General features: G+C 46.6%; 1 protein-coding gene across 1 annotated transcript; it reads left to right on the forward strand.

Annotated features, from left to right (window-relative positions):
• Positions 1-13,216, forward strand: LOC116947166 (cyclin-dependent kinase 2-like). Its single transcript, XM_032962619.2, has 7 exons — positions 1-459; positions 846-923; positions 3,478-3,598; positions 4,695-4,865; positions 10,744-10,845; positions 12,171-12,374; positions 12,504-13,216. Exons 1-7 carry the CDS (start codon positions 296-298, stop codon positions 12,612-12,614), a joined length of 951 nt encoding a protein of 316 aa, XP_032818510.1. The 5' UTR covers positions 1-295; the 3' UTR covers positions 12,615-13,216.
• Positions 13,217-13,545: the final 329 nt, after the last annotated feature.

The raw sequence follows: 13,545 nt of genomic DNA on the forward strand, positions 1-13,545 counted from the left end.
CGTCGGCAGAGCGCGCCCGTTAGGATTTGGCGGGAAAGCGCAGAGCGCGGGAAAGTGTCAGACCTGACGTTGGCGAGCGTTCAGCGGCGCCCCTCGCCGCTCGCTGTCATGCGCTGAACAACGGCAGTAACACGGCGTTTAACTTCGCGTTCCGTAAAGCACAGCCTTGCCCAGACACGGGAGGGGGCCGCGAAAGCCACGGACGGTATTGAAGCTGTTTTGTTTTGTAAAGGTTTTTTTTATATTTTTTTACACACGAGAGTACGCGCCTGCTCTACGGAAACTTATTATTATCATGGCGAAGTCTCTTTCGGGAGGACTCGGGAAACCCGAGCAGGGCATCATGGACCTGTTCCAGAAGGTGGAGAAGATAGGCGAGGGCACCTACGGGGTGGTCTACAAGGCGCGCCACAAGATGACGGGAGACACGGTGGCGCTGAAGAAGATTCGTCTCGACACGTAAGACGGTCTTGGTTCTAGCCAAACGATCGGCGATACAGTGCCGCCACCGAGTAACAAGCAGCTACTGCTTTATAACCCCGGTTACTGCATTAGACCCTCGAAGCAAACGTGCTAACCACGGCTACTGCACTGTCTTAACAACTTACTTTTTAGTTTGTTGTCCTTCCCCCCCCCCGCACCTACGATTATCACGGTTGGCTACGTACGGTGCCCAAGAAGTTCAACATGCATACAGTACAGGCCGCATGTGCCGATTTTTGAATTGCAAAACAGTAACTTAAAACATTTCAAGTTTTTTGTTTTTAAACCAGGTGAGAACTCAAGAGACCAGCTAGGATTAATATGCAAAAGTGACGGTGCATCGTTGGGTGATCCCCGTGCAGGGAGACGGAGGGAGTTCCCAGCACGGCCATCAGGGAGATCGCCCTGCTGAGAGAGCTCAACCACCCCAACATTGTCAGGTATCGCGTCTCTGCGACCACAGCCGTTCGCTGTCCAGGGTCCAGTTTTGTTCATACATGGTGCTGTTGTTGGCAATGTGAATGTACTAAACCCAGAGGTTTGAAAAGTCGATCAAGTACATCCTGAGAGAGCTCAACCACCCCAACATGATCAGGTATCACGTCTCTGCGACCACAGCCGTTAGCTGTCCAGGGTCCAGTTTTGTTCATACATGGTGCTGTTGTTGGAAATGTGAATGTACTAAACCCAGAGGTTTGAAAAGTCAATCAAGTACATCCTGAGAGAGCTCAACCACCCCAACATTATCAGGTATCACGTCTCTGCGACCACAGCCGTTAGCTGTCCAGGGTCCAGTTTTGTTCATACATGGTGCTGTTGTTGGCAATGTGAATGTACTAAACCCAGAGGTTTGAAAAGTCGATCAAGTACATCCTGAGAGAGCTCAACCACCCCAACATTGTCAGGTATCGCGTCTCTGCGACCACAGCCGTTCGCTGTCCAGGGTCCAGTTTTGTTCATACATGGTGCTGTTGTTGGCAATGTGAGTGTACTAAACCCAGAGGTTTGAAAAGTCAGTCAAGTACATCCTGAGAGAGCTCAACCACCCCAACATTGTCAGGTATCACGTCTCTGCGACCACAGCCGTTCGCTGTCCAGGGTCCAGTTTTGTTAATACATGGTGCTGTTGGCAATGTGAGTGTACTAAACCCAGAGGTTTGAAAAGTCAGTCAAGTACATCCTGAGAGAGCTCAACCACCCCAACATTGTCAGGTATCACGTCTCTGCGACCACAGCCGTTCGCTGTCCAGGGTCCAGTTTTGTTCATACATGGTGCTGTTGTTGGCAATGTGAGTGTACTAAACCCAGAGGTTTGAAAAGTCAGTCAAGTACATCCTGAGAGAGCTCAACCACCCCAACATGATCAGGTATCACGTCTCTGCGACCACAGCCGTTCGCTGTCCAGGGTCCAGTTTTGTTCATACATGGTGCTGTTGTTGGCAATGTGAGTGTACTAAACCCAGAGGTTTGAAAAGTCAGTCAAGTACATCCTGAGAGCTCAACCACCCCAACATTGTCAGGTATCACGTCTCTGCGACCACAGCCGTTAGCTGTCCAGGGTCCAGATTGGTTCATACATGGTGCTGTTGTTGGCAATGTGAGTGTACTAAACCCAGAGGTTTGAAGTCGGTCAAGTACATCCTTATTCATATGGATTCCTGCAGTCACGAAAGCTTCAAATTAAGATTACATCCTTATTGGCTACTTGTGTACCACATAAACGTTGCCACAATCTAGCCTCTTATGTGATACCCGGCTTCTGAAGTTCTTTGGTCATTGATCGCTGTCATTTAATGCACAGCCCTCCACTTATCGTTTTTCCAGGTGGCCAATGTATACTCCATATGTGATCTTTGGCCAATTTATATGGTAAACATGGCCAAGCCGTATTAACCTGCTCTTCATGGGAATGTTTGGAGGCAACTGTCCCTTGCCCCTCCACTTTTGGAGAGGAAGACAAAAACTGATGCTGTAAAATAACAGGTGACTTAAAATTGACCATCCGGCTCCCTGCAGAAACATAGTTATTTCAAAGTTATGTTTATCAATCCGGTTATTTTGTGCACAAGGTAACTGAAGCAGCTTTATGATGTGTATGCTGTGTCGGCAGCTCTCGTGTTTAGTTTGCTTTGGTCAGATTGTTGAGGTGGCACCGTCAAGATCCTGGATTTAATTTGGGCTCAGCCACCCAAATATTTTTTTTGTTTTATGACAGGACGTGGATAGCAATAATTGAAATAAATTGGAAATAGGACCAAATATGTATTTTGTTTTGAACAACCTTGTACCATGACAATTCAATAGTGTAATTAAGTGTAATTTCGCATTGGCACATCACACAAACAACAAAAGTGTGTAATGTTTAAAGGCTTTTCTGTTCTATTATGCATGTACAATTGTGGCATTAGTGGCTTTGCAGTGTTATTAAACAAGGATGGGCCCACCCAGCTTTCGAGTGTTGACATGTTAGCTGCCCTCAATCTCTTGTAGTCTTTAAAAAATATAACCATGGAGAGCTGAATTCACAGTGGCATTAAATGTCACGGGTGCACAAATATGGGCAAACAGCAATGCATCGCTTCAGCCTACAAAGCTTTAGCAATACAGCAAATACACAAAGATGCCCCTGTGGTGCCTCACCAAATGGTTGACAACAAACGTATGTATACGGTATGTATTATTTCAAATACTCCACAACATCTGTGATTGATAAATTAGGTCAAGTTATTTATTACCTGGTAATTTGAGATTAGTACAATATGAAATTGTACAAAATCTTGCTTGTTATGCATATAGCGATGGCCAACCTCATCCATTCGATGAATTGTCACAATTCAAGAAATCATCCTTTACATTGTCGTGAGTGTGGTGGCCACGAGTGGCTGTGGGGGGCCATACACACGAACCCATTACACACTGAACTTTAGAATCGATATTAATCAATGCATCGCTGTACCCTGCTGTTGGGGCCGAATTGTATCTATCCATTTACAGGCTCCTGGATGTTATTCACAGTGAGACCAAGCTGTACTTGGTGTTTGAGTTCCTTGACCAGGACCTCAAGAAGTATATGGACAATGCACCCCCATTAGGGATTTCCCTGCCACTGGTCAAGGTAAAATTTCTCCTATTGTGGCACTAAATTGTTAGGTTCCATACAGTTGCACCATGCCTTCAGCATCCACATTATCCACTTAGACTACCCTAGGCTTCCTCTTATGCACAGCACTCTCCTTCCCTCGTTTGCTCTCTTTCTAAATGTACACATCACGACACCAAGTAACTGACTTTACTCCGATGTACTGGACACAGATCTCTCTTTTGGTTTTATTATAAATATAATTTAAAGAAGACCAGCTGAACTCTTTCCCATGGAGGTGTTTCCAGTATCCAAATCCCTGGTGTCATGAGGGTAGTTGGTGGTTGTAGTAGATGTTTTTCAAGTTATCTATGCCTACCAGTAATTATTACATTTGCTGACATTTGCAAAATAATCCGATAAAAATGTATTTGTAAATGAAGGTAAATGTTGGATTAATGCAAACGAAGGGAAATATTGGAATAATGCCCTTTGAGGAGTACTCATTTATTTGTAAAAACTTGTAGCAAGTAAAGAATAACTCCTATCCACGTTGATTTGGGGCCACTATTGGCAGATCCTATTATCCGAGTATTTTTTTTTTGAATCTATGGAGTCACCAGAGGCATCCTAAATGCTTTAATGAATGCAAGTTGATTGCATTCATGTCGACATTATTTCATTTCTGAGTGTTACTCTAATAGCCAAATAACTTTTGATCAGAATCTTAATGAGGTCCAATCTAGCATTTTTATATAATTTTGCTCAAATCATTTTTTATTTATATAACCAGTAACCAATATATTTGTGTCTGGGTCCAAAAAAACACATGCACGTCGATTATCATAACAAGTTACTGAAAATGTTTCTGATTAACTGGGTAACCAGTTTGATGCAGGTATGGGGTAATTTATGCTTATCTTCAAGTCGTGAGTTGTATTTCGAGGCAATGCTGATGCTAAAAAACATATAAAACACGCATTTAAGTATTCACAGTCCCAGGAACACAGTTAATTATCTATAGTTGTTAAATGCTTGAAATTAAGGCATTGCACAAAATGCATGTAATAATTTCTCAATAATTTTATGCTTGGGACCTGTTTTGTTGCGGACGTGCCGCCGTTGTTGGTAGAGCTACATGCACCAGCTGCTGCAGGGCATCGCCTTCTGCCATGCGCAGCGCACCCTGCACCGTGACCTCAAGCCACAGAACTTGCTCATCAACGCCGACGGTGCCATCAAGCTGGCAGACTTTGGGCTGGCGCGCGCCTTTGGAGTGCCACTCCGCACGTACACACACGAGGTAAGGGGGGAGGGGCTGCGGTCCACCTCTTCAGTGTACAGCTTTAGACCCAAATACGTTCCAAAATCTGATCTTCACTGAGGCATGATAAACAGATCCAACTGCATTGCAAAAACATTAGCTAAGCTCTGAAATAGTGAATAATCTATTTTTATACAGTGTTATGTTTTGTGCTCATGAAGTTTAAATGTGTAGTGGGTAATACACTGGCGGAAGCTTGCTTTGAGGCAACACATTTATTACAACTTAACAAACTACAATACAAAGGGGTAACGGCCCCTTTCATCCAATGTCCTACATAGCCAGCTAGCGCGCCTTTTTTGGGCAATCACTATGCTTACACTGCCGGGGGCTTGAGTCTTCTCTGGAGTCTTCACTGGTTATAAGCTCAGCGCTTCACTGTTACAGCTCAAGCCTCACCCTAGCCAGGGGTTCGGCTTTGCCCACGGGGCTCTTCTCTCTTCAGGGCTCCAGGTTGATCTTCAGTCTTTAGCCGGACGATACTGAACTGAACCGTTCAGGGACCTGGCTTATATACAGGGTCCCGGCTCACTCCGGCCCTGGCCATGCCTCCCTTCCAGAACCTTCTCCAAGGCCCTGGAGAATGACCTCATCCCCCAGCCCCCTTCCGGGGGTCTGGGGTCCCAACCATTGGTCCCGATGCTCCCCTCTGGGATTGCCTAGGGCCAACTGCCCAACATTACTCTTGAGCTGGTCCGGCCTCCCTTATACTCTCTACTGGCTTGAGCGAGTACTGCCGGCTATGAATAGTGGCGATCGTGGCCAACGATGCCACTACATTACCCCCCCACCTCCGTAGCACCCAGTCGTCCCGACTGGCAACAATTCCCCGAAACCGTGAAAAACAACAATTAGGCGCGCCTCAAGAAAAACACAACAAGAACAACCCAACATAAATACCCCAGCCCACCTGTACAAAAATTACACTATTTACAAATGTACAATTAGACAACCACGCGTAAAGAGGGTATCCGCACGAATCCATCGCGGCGCCGCACCCACGACCCACGCAATTAAAACAACATGACGACTGAACGCAAGTCACAGGCAAGGAGGGCCACCAACCGTGGCAGCCCGGCCAACACAAAGGTAGGCACGAAGGTAGGTGCGCGTCGTGGTGCGTGTGAGGGTTGGAGAAGGGTCATGAAAATCTTGGGGCCCTTGAACGGGTCCATGTCGCAGGGCCGTCGTACGGTAGTGGGGGTTTCACAGGTGGGACAGAAGAGGCCTGCGCCCCCTCGGCGCATCCGTTCGTTGGCACGTTGTCGCCCGACCAAATTTTCCTGCGTGGCCTCCCTGGCCTCGAACAACTTTTGGAGGTTAAATCGCACATGGTCAGACAATTTAGTTTTTCGTGAAGCAGGTTCTACACGCAACGGCACCTCCACAGGTGGGTCAACCTCTCTGCCGTACATGAGGTAAAAAGGTGAGTAGCCCGTGGCCGAATGAGGCGCCATTCTGTAAGCGGTCAGGACACCAGGGATGTGCAGATCCCAGTCAAGCTGCGATTGGCTCACCTGATGACAAAGCATGGAGGTGAGCGTTCGGTTCAATCGCTCAACCATACCATCAGTCTGTGGGTGGTATGGGGAGGTTCGAATTTTCTGCGTGCCCAGCATGTCGCAAACGTCCCGCAGCAAGGTGGACGAGAAATTTCTTCCCTGGTCGGTCAGAAACCGTTCGGGAGCACCCTTGTCCAGAACATAGCTCTGGAAAAAGGCCTCTACGATGGCTGCTGCCGACTGGTTGGGGAGCAGCCCCATTGGCCAACGTGTGAAATATTCTACCCAAACCAGCAGGTACTTATTACCTCGGGGAGTGGCTGGAAAGGGACAGAGGACATCCAAGGCAACGAGCTCGTTGACACGAATCACCTGGATGGACTGAGAGGAGGACAAGTTGGTCGGGCAGGCGGCTTTCGTCGCGCGCAATGAGTGCAGCCCTGCAGCAAATCTGCCACGTCTTTGGCCATGCAGGCCCAATAAAAATGAAATTGGAGTGTGTTCAAGGTCTTGTGCACCCCTAAATGCAAGAGACGTTCGTGCACGGCCCAAACGGCTTTACCCCGCAGCACGGTGGGCACAACGATCGTGTATCTTCGCAGGCTGTCATCCCATGCCATTAAGAGGCCATCACGCAAAACAAAAGACGCGAGATCATCGCAGTCATCCCCTTTCGCAGGCTTGCTAGCCCGACGGCGAAACTTAAGGAGCGAAGCATCCTCCATCTGGAGGCGACCCCAATCGTCCCGGGTCAGGCCGAGCAACAAATCCTGGGCGAGTGTACCCTCAGGGCCCACCCCAGAACCTGTTTCAGCCGTAGCAGCGAGGTGCTGGGGCAAATTGTCAACCAGCTGCTCACTGCGACCCGATCCCAGGAAGTATGCACATTGGCAGGCGCGACAAAGCATCGGCAATACAGTGCTGGTTGTCCTTGCGAAATTTGACCGTGAATGCGTAATCTTGCAAGATTTCCAGCCAGCGTGAGCGTTGACCAGATGGCTGGTCAACTCTCACGATTGATAACAGTTTGCGATGTGTCACACAATACCGTTGCTCCGCTGGAGACAATACCCGGCTGCCATATGCAATCACTCGCTCGACCCCGTCAACAATTTGCGACAAAACGCCCCCGATGCCGGTGTTGCTCGCATCCGTGTCAAGAATGAAGGGCAACGTGAAATTTGGGTTGCTCAGCGAAGGGGCATTCACCAACCCATCGCGCAGTGAATTAAATGCATCCTCCTCCTTGCCCCAGTGGAACTTGACGCCATTGACCGTCAGCGCATGAAGGGGCTTAGCGATGGAAGCAAACCCCGCGACAAATCGTCGGTAATAGGACGCAAAACCGATAAAGCTCCTCACCTCCCCCACCGACGTCGGGGTCGGCCATGAGCGGACACAATCGTTTTTTTCGGGGTCGATGGCAATACCCAACTGGCTGACGATGTGGCTAAGGTAGCGCACTGATTCACGCAAGAGGTGGCATTTTTGTGGCATAAATTTAAGATTGGCCGCACGCATTTTATTTAACAAAAACTGCCCTCAACCGTTGCAGGTGTTCATCAAAAGTACTGCTGAAGACAATGACGTCTAAATAGATCAAGGATGAGTCCCACTGAAGCCCAGCAAGAACCAGCTCCATCAACCGCTGGAATGTTGCTGCGGCCGAGTGGAAAGCCATGGGCAATCTATTAAACTCGAACAGACCCTGCGGCGTGCGGAAGGCTGTTTTCGGTTTAGAATCCGCGTCAAGTGGCAGCTGTCAGAAGCCAGACGAGGTCCGGGGTTGAAAAGTAATGTGCCCTCACCAAAGCATCAAGGGATTCGTCCATTCGGGGGAGAGGGTATGCGTCGGCTACTGAAATTTTGTTTGCCTGCGAAAGTTGACACAAAATCTCAAATTACCATCGTGCTTCACGAGCACGATGGAGGCTCCCCACGGGCGGGTGGATGGAGAGATGATGTCGGCAGCTAACATGTCATTGACAGCCAACCTGACATTTTTTTCTCAGCAGGGCTTAAACAGAACGGGTTCTGGCGGATCGGCGCAGCATCACCCGTATCAATATGATATTTCAACAATTTTGTGCATCCAATGTCAAATTTAGATTTACTAAAAACATCATAAAATTCCAGTAGCAGAGTGCATAATTTATCCCTCTGGGAATTTGACCAATTGACAACCGATGAACAGCGAATCCAGCCATTGTTCATCGAGGCTGGAGCACGGTTGTGACCAAGGCATGGTTCCGACATGGCCTACCGTCGAATCGGCCTGGAGTGCCGGCGTTGCATGAGCGAGCACGGTGCCCTGCGGTATAACAGTCGTGCGTAGCCCAGCATTCAAAACCTGGATAAACGGGTCTCGAGCCCCAGATAGCAGCGTCTGCTCACCGACCAATTCCAAACCCCGAACCGCGGTATTCGAAGGCCCTATGAGAACACCGCCCACTGTCGTACCCAGATCGAGAGTTTCCGAAGGCGGAGAGGAACTAACATCTGCGCACCTGGTGGGATGCGCACCGTTCGGGACGCCAGCGCCTGAACGGTGGCGCATGCCGTGCGCAACCTCGTGGGGGATGGTAGGAATGCCATACGCCGACCCGAGGGCAATTCGATGCATCCCTGGTCAATCAGGCTTTTGATGGGCATCTTGCCCAGAAAATCCGTACCCAACAAGCACGGAACAGTGAGGGATGAAGAGACCAAGATCGGTCCAGCCAATTTCACATCACCAATACATATTTTGGCTCTAATTTGGCCGAATCAGTCCAAGCGACCCCCAATTAGCGGCAAAACACGGGACATCAATGGGGCGTAAGGAACGACATTTCTCTGGCAAGATATTATCAATGAGATCTCAAATTATCGTCGCAGATGCTCCCGTATCGACAAGAATCCGAAATGCGACCCCCTCAATGGAACCCTCAATGACTGAAGATCCCACGGACGCGGTGACGACCCTGTGGGCAAACTTCCGCCACTGACGTGGACAGAGCTCCCAATTGGCAGTATGGCAGCCCTGACCCCCAAAGTCTGACGCAACATAACCGCGCGACCTGCCACGCTGAGGTGTGTGCGGGGCCTCACTAACATGGCCACCTCTGCTCCCTTAACCTCGATGTATCAATGGTTCTGGCTGTGTGATGGGCTTCGTGTCTCACTGGCGCGACCACCGGTTGCGGTGGTTCTCTTGCGTGGACGTGCTTGCCTCACCGCAGTTGACATTAACTTACTAATCTGCCTAATCTCTCCCATCAATATAGTGCTAATCTCCCATTAACACTGCTGTTGTGCGTATATGCGGGGATGATACTCTTATGCGGCGACGGAAGCTAATTTCATGGTAATCTCTCTTTTCCTACTCTCCCCCATGAACACAACTGACGTGCTTGCGTCGGGGGATGGAATTCCTTTCCAGCTCAGACCCCGCTTGCTTGCCCATCGTCACATAAATAACTTCTTGCTGTAACAGCTCTCTCGCTGGTTCAGCAGTTCTACTGCTGCAAATATAATGCAATACAACACAGTTGGCAAACACAGCAGTCAACATCCCACCTGGTTGATTACGTGTTGACGGTTGTGTTGGCCGACTCTGTGTTGTCTTGCATTATATTTCCAGGTTTACTATTACTGGTAGGAACGAAGTTGTAAACTGAGTGTACCAGCCTGCAATAGATTAATGTGTCCGTCCGTCCCCTTTCAATACTTTAACGAAGTGAAATCTCGTGCTGTTGGGTGTAAAATCAGCAATAGACAGCGCAGAGACTTGATGTCTTATAAAATTGCGCAAAATTCCAATGTTCCTACCAGCCCACCCTGCAGGGACCTGTTTTTGTTTCCTCATTAATTTGTACCTGATGATGGTTGCTTGTGTTGCAATAATTTAATTTAATTTCTTTCTGCATGACTTTACCGAAAGAACCAAAGAGTAATTCCTGCAGTCACAAAAGCTTCGAATCAAGTTTTTGTTTTAGACAAAATTGGAGTGCCTGGATAAACCTCTATGCACGATGGATAAAACATAAGTATTCATATACTTAGGTCAGCTTGCTGTACTGCCCTATACTGGCACACGATTCATAGTAACGACCATAGTGGTTACCAAGAAAGTGACGAGTTTTTTTGTAGGACAGCCGTTTCCACACTGGTAACTAATTTATCTACCCCGAAAAATATTACGGGCAGAGTCGACCTTCATTTTAATATGCAAATTTGTGCACTCTAGTAATGATTACACCACCCGACCTGACACACAGGCCGGGTGGTGCAAAAAGTAAGGTAAGTAAAGTAAGGTGCACCAAAAATAGCGGCATGGAGCATGGGCTTCATACCGCTGCTTCTGCTGCCTGCAGGTGGTGACACTGTGGTACCGCGCGCCAGAGATCTTGCTGGGATGCAAGTACTACTCGACCGCTGTCGACGTCTGGAGCCTCGGCTGCATCTTTGCTGAGATGGTACTGGACTCAACACTGGACAGAAAGTCACGCTCGCATCCCCACATCGTGGCTGTGAACCCAGCATCCCTGGTTCGATTCATAGCCACGGCTAACAGTGGCGAGTAATAATTAAACCAGCGGTCCTGCATGGCTCATGCTGTTTCCTCCACCCACTAATATTGAAGGGTAGATACCCTTCAAATAGCAAACTCCAGGCACCTGCAAGCACTGGTTCTTCACGTGTGGTGTTTCATTTGTGTTATTACTTTATTTTAAAATTATAATTAGTATTTATCACATTAAAAAGGTTCAAGAGTAGAACATTTTAGGGCTGAAACGTAACTTAGCTTTTAACATGCATGGGAGTCTATGAGAAAACAATGATCGTTTAACGAGTTTTCGTTGAGCATTTTAAGCAAGACACTCCTGTACATGGACAAATAAACCCCACATTGCAGTACATAGCTAAGCTGTGGTATTATTTTAAATGGTCACTTTCAAGTAATTTGGAGAAAATTACAGTCTAATGGAGAAGATGCAGATTCATGTTCAGATGGTCTAACGAGAAAATGCGTGCTCAATTGGTTGCACTTATTGCGTAATGTCGTTTTATTAAATATATTCTAATTGTATTATCAGTGTCATGTGAAGCAAAGTATTAATTCAGAACTTTTGTGTAGTGCATCGTTTTAAAAATATTTTTAAAAGTTGGCCTGTGAAAGCAGATATAACCACTTATCAGATCCTTTCAAGTGATCTCTTGTCCTGGTGGCACTGGTCTTTCCCACATTCTCATACAGAGAAAGTTGCATTGCAGTCAAACCTATATATCCTCACAGCTGGAACTTAACAAAATGAAGTGAAAAACTAATGTAATAGGGTTTTTTGCATGCAATTATTGATGACCAGAGTGAGACTTGCAGTGTAGCATATTATTACGTGCCAGGGACTCCTGAGATAGGACAGTCCATAATTGGCAATAAGTAACGGCAAAGCAGTTATGACTCATAATTGTGCGTGTACTGTACACGCATCGAATAAAAAGCAAGGGACAAGTCCTTACTTACTAACAACTATCATTTGTTATTGCTGGAGGGGTTGCCCCCCCTACCTGAAAATCCTGGCTACGCCATTGGACTGTTGATTATACTTAACGAAATTACGGGTGGATACCCAGATTTGAAAGCTGGAATCTCAGTGGAGCCAACTCACAAAAAAAGCGCATTTCCTCGATTGCACTTATGGTGGAAATTAGATGGCACTGCTTATTTGGAAAATCTGTAAGTGCATTGCCGATGCTGTTGCATTGCTTGTGTATTTGTTCCTTCTTTCGACAAACCCAGCTGACGCGGCGGGCTCTGTTCCCTGGTGACTCGGAGATCGATCAGCTGTTCCGCATCTTCCGCACACTGGGCACACCGGATGAGACCGTGTGGCAGGGCATCACGCAGCTGCCCGACTACAAACCCTCCTTTCCACGCTGGTGTGCTCAGGACCTCACCAAGGTGGTGCCTCTCTTGGATGCCGCTGGGCACGATCTACTCATGGTAAGGCAAATAATGTGTTTAAACTGCTAACTGGTTGAAATTCTGTCTGAAAATGCAATCTAAAAAAAAATCGCATTCAATTTTGGACATTTATATTGTTGCAATGTACCTTGTCTGTTTTTGTGACAGCAAATGCTGCAATATGACCCAACCAGGAGAGTTTCGGCCAAGGCTGCCCTCAACCATCACTTCTTTCACAATTTGGAACATCATGTGCCAACTTTAAAGGCAAAACCGTAAAACAGCAAGCAGGGGATGCAAACATTTATGCCGGTGTCTTTTCTTAGCTGGCTTGCTGTAGTCATAGACTGTATTATATGAGGAATGTGTTTGTGTTAACTTTTGAGGCACACTTATTCAGTTGAGCATTGGAGATGTTTTATGTGTAGCAACCATTTGAAAAAATCTGCAGGATATTGTATTCAAGTTACTTTTGGTATGTTATTCTTTACCTTTTAAAAACTGTACTTATTCTAAAATATTTTTTGGAACAATATTTAGTATTTAATGCAGAAAATGGCAGTGGACCTTTCTGACATTCACTTTATTTAACTTAATAAGCAAGTAAATGGTCCGAGGTTCTCATCCTCTACAGAAAGTACTAAAATGTGTTTGTTTTCCTTAGTGCAAAACTTTCTCCAGTTATTTGGTAGGGCTTGTTCACAAAGCCCTTGAGGAAAAAGCAGTAGGCATTTTGAATAAAAAGTATTTCAATATTTGGCGTAAAACAGATTCTGTAGTATACATTGGTTTTGATTGATTTTTAAATACAGAAAGACGTTCTTAAATGTTGCTTAGGTGTTACTGTTTTTTGTCCAAAATAAAAATGAAGCTGAAATTTACACTTTGAAATGTGTTCTTTCCAGGGTTTCCAGTACTCTTATCCACTGCTCTAAAGGGATCACGAAATAGCAAAAAATTCACGTGTAAAGAATGTGTACTTTTTCTCCCATGCCCGAGGATGATTTAATTCAGGAAGTATGTCCTATGGGCCTCTGGCATTACATTTCTATAAGTAAAGTAAAATAGATGGTTATGTTTTGCACCACAAGTAATCCTCTTGAATGAGAGAATATGGCGATAGTAGAATTAACATGTACTCAGGAAAGCCTCAGTATCAGTTCTTTCAGGATGTACCTGACAAGTTTGTGCAGTCGGCAAGAATTGCTCC

Source organism: Petromyzon marinus, chromosome 2, assembly GCF_048934315.1.
Source record: "Petromyzon marinus isolate PM22_M1 ecotype Great Lakes invasive population chromosome 2, UKy_Petmar_22M1.pri1.0, whole genome shotgun sequence".
Lineage (NCBI taxonomy): Eukaryota > Metazoa > Chordata > Hyperoartia > Petromyzontiformes > Petromyzontidae > Petromyzon > Petromyzon marinus.